Raw genomic sequence first — 2845 nt, forward strand, 5'->3', positions numbered from 1 at the left:
TTCTTCTTCATGAGTCTCTTTGTGACTAGGGGTGATTTTGAGAGTAATTGTGTGGAACTTGCCTGCTGTCCTCACTCTCAAGGAGACCCCGGTAAGTGTTGATCTCACCCTCCAGGCGGGCCTTCGTGTCCAGCAGCACCTCGTACTCCTGGTTCTGCCGCTCCAGGTCGCAGCGGATCTCGGCCAGCTGGTTCTCCACGTTGTCGATCAGGCACTGCATCTGGGCCAGCTGGGTGCTGTACTGGGCCTCAGTTTCTGCCACAGTGCATTCCAGAGATTCCGTCTGCAGGAAAAAATAGTGTATCATAGTCTCCGGGGCCAGATTGCCTATTTTCAGATCCTTTTTCTATCCTTTTCCAGCTGTGCGACTTTCAGAAAATTACTTAGCTTCTCTGAGCCTCAGTTTTATTCTACAAAAAGTGGGCAAGACAAAGTACCTATGCCATAGGAGTTAATATGTGCAAAGCACTTAGAACAGTGTCTGTAAAAGTTTTAAGGGCTATGTAAGTGTTAGTTATTACTACCACCACTGGGATCACCACGACCTGCAACTTGTGTAGCTTAGGGAGGATCAACAGCAGTTGAGAGAAAACACTGAATGTGGGCTTGTGGCAGGGTGGGGCGGTATCGCGCGGTTAAGAGAAGAGCTCCTGGGATGGAACCACTGGGATTCAGCTTCTACTTTTGCGTCTTAAAAATTGCACACTCCCTTGTTACTTTTCTGAGCCTCAGTTTTCCTCATCTGTAGAATGAGATTAGTAAAGAGATTTACCTCATAAAGCTATTGTGAGTCTTAAATTGAACCTCTCACAAGGTGAATGCTCGCCGAGATATTCTTTAGGACCTAACGTGGCACACACAGTAATGTTTGACTGGAACTGGTTAATCTAATCTTGAATGCATAACATTCTTGTTGTTTGGGTAGAGTAGGGTGCAGTGAAGGGTCTGGTTGAGGCATGTGTCCTGGGAAAGTTTAGGATAGTGATAGAATGTAAAGTATGAATACCATTCTTTGTTTTCGATATGATGGCGAGCTTGGAAAATTGACCTGATTCCAAAGGAGTTAAAACCCACTGGAATGCTTGACTGCCTTTGGCTCAGAGGTTCTGCTCTCTTTCTGCTTCTGCCCTTTCTTCTCTCTCCCTGTCTCTGGAGGGTGCTGTAAGATCATGTTCAAGACCGAGAGGGAAGGTCAGGGAATCCTATTGGGACAGTACAAACTGTTGACCTATCACTTCTGCTTATAGCTGATACTTGGGAAAGGCAAGGAAATATAATCCTTGCCATTAGGAGATTTTCTGCCACATGAACTGTGCGAGTCTCTGTGTTGGGTTATGGAAGAGGGGATAGTATCTTAGTGCCTGATTCTTCAGTGACGAGGCTGTCTTTCCCTTACACACCAGGCTTTGCTGTGCTTGGAGCTCAATATCCAGAGCATTGGCTGTGCGTTTCAGTTCCCATATCTCTGTCTGGCAGCCCTGCAGCTGCTCTGCACTGGACAGCTGCTGCTGATTCAGCTCCTCCGTCTGAAACACAGGCATGATTAGAGAATGCAAATAAGGCAGAAGCCTGAAAGGCTGTCGTTGTATTGCGCCAGGTGCTGACCTGAATGGTGAACCATTCTTCCGCGTCTCTGCGGTTGTTGGCGAGCACCGTTTCATACTGACAGCGCATCTCGTCCAGGACCCTGTTGAGGTCAATGGTGGGGTCACTGTTTAACTCCACACTGAGTCGGTCACCAAGCTGTCCACGAAGCAAGTTGACCTCCTGAAAGCGGCAGTGAAGTAAAGAATGTCACAGAGTGGTGGGAAATAAAAAATCACCTCGACATCCCAGTGGCATGCTATTTTTGTGTTTTAGAGCACTAAGCAAAAGTGTAGGATTTAGAATCAGATTGCTTAGGTTGAATCTCTTTCCATCACTTAAGTTCTTCATCTGAAGAACTTAATAATAATAATATTACCTTCTCCAGAGAGTTAGTGTGAAATATATGAGTTAATATGCATATAAAGCACTTATAAAAGTCCTTGGCACAGAGTAAGGCCTCAATAAATGCTAGCTGCTATTGTCATCAACAGATGTTTAAAGGGAAAATATACTTTGTTACGTTATTCAGCTTTTCATTTTTTAGCTTCATCAGTATAAGATAATCATACACTCCATATTGTATGATTTAAAAAAATTTATGGACGCAGAATATTTAAAAATATTGATCCAAATATTGCAAGGATACTTTATCTCCTTTTTGAAATGGTCTTCACATTCCGTGTTTATCAGGCTGATTTTCATACCTTATGGATTAGAGTTAGGTGTGGCACAAAGCCTCCAAAGAAAGCCATCTGTGGAGTGACCCCCCCTCCCCACAAAAGCAATGGCAGGTGGAGTTTGGTTCCTTCGTCTGGCACTGGCTGGGGATCATTTCACAGCTACACTCAGAGACACATCGGAATGATCAGGCTGAATAGTAATGGTGCCTTGAGTAATTTTGTTTTAGCAACATTTACATTTATGTATACACACAAAATCTGTCAGTTCAATTTGTCAGTCTTACATTGCTTGAGCGATTTGGCCGCTTTTCTCACCTCTTCATGGTTTTTCTTAAGGCAAAGGAGATCTTCCTTCAGAGACTCCACATGGGCCTCCAGATCGGCTTTGCACAGGGTCAGCTCATCCAGGATCCTACGCAGGCCGCCGATGTCAGTCTCTACCAGCTGGCGAAGAGACAGTTCAGACTCGTACCTTTCATAGCAAGAGAGATAGAGCCAATGCTCATTTTGCTAGGCACTGTGCAAAGTGCTGAGTCATACTGATGAGTGACACATAGACTCAAGGAAGCCGCATGCTG

The 2845-nt window shown here is 44.8% G+C and overlaps 1 protein-coding gene across 1 annotated transcript in view; it reads right to left on the bottom strand.

The window, feature by feature from the left end:
- KRT40 (keratin 40) overlaps positions 1-2845 on the bottom strand; it is a 6640-nt gene that overhangs the window by 2377 nt on the left and 1418 nt on the right. Inside the window, exons 2-5 of the mRNA XM_011383100.1 lie at positions 2583-2777; positions 1606-1767; positions 1401-1526; positions 63-283 (exon numbers count right to left, since the gene is read on the bottom strand). Coding sequence (XP_011381402.1) covers positions 63-283; positions 1401-1526; positions 1606-1767; positions 2583-2777 — 704 coding nt within the window. The remainder of the gene's footprint in view (positions 1-62; positions 284-1400; positions 1527-1605; positions 1768-2582; positions 2778-2845) is intronic.

This window comes from Pteropus vampyrus, unplaced genomic scaffold (assembly GCF_000151845.1).
Source record: "Pteropus vampyrus isolate Shadow unplaced genomic scaffold, Pvam_2.0 Scaffold503, whole genome shotgun sequence".
NCBI lineage: Eukaryota > Metazoa > Chordata > Mammalia > Chiroptera > Pteropodidae > Pteropus > Pteropus vampyrus.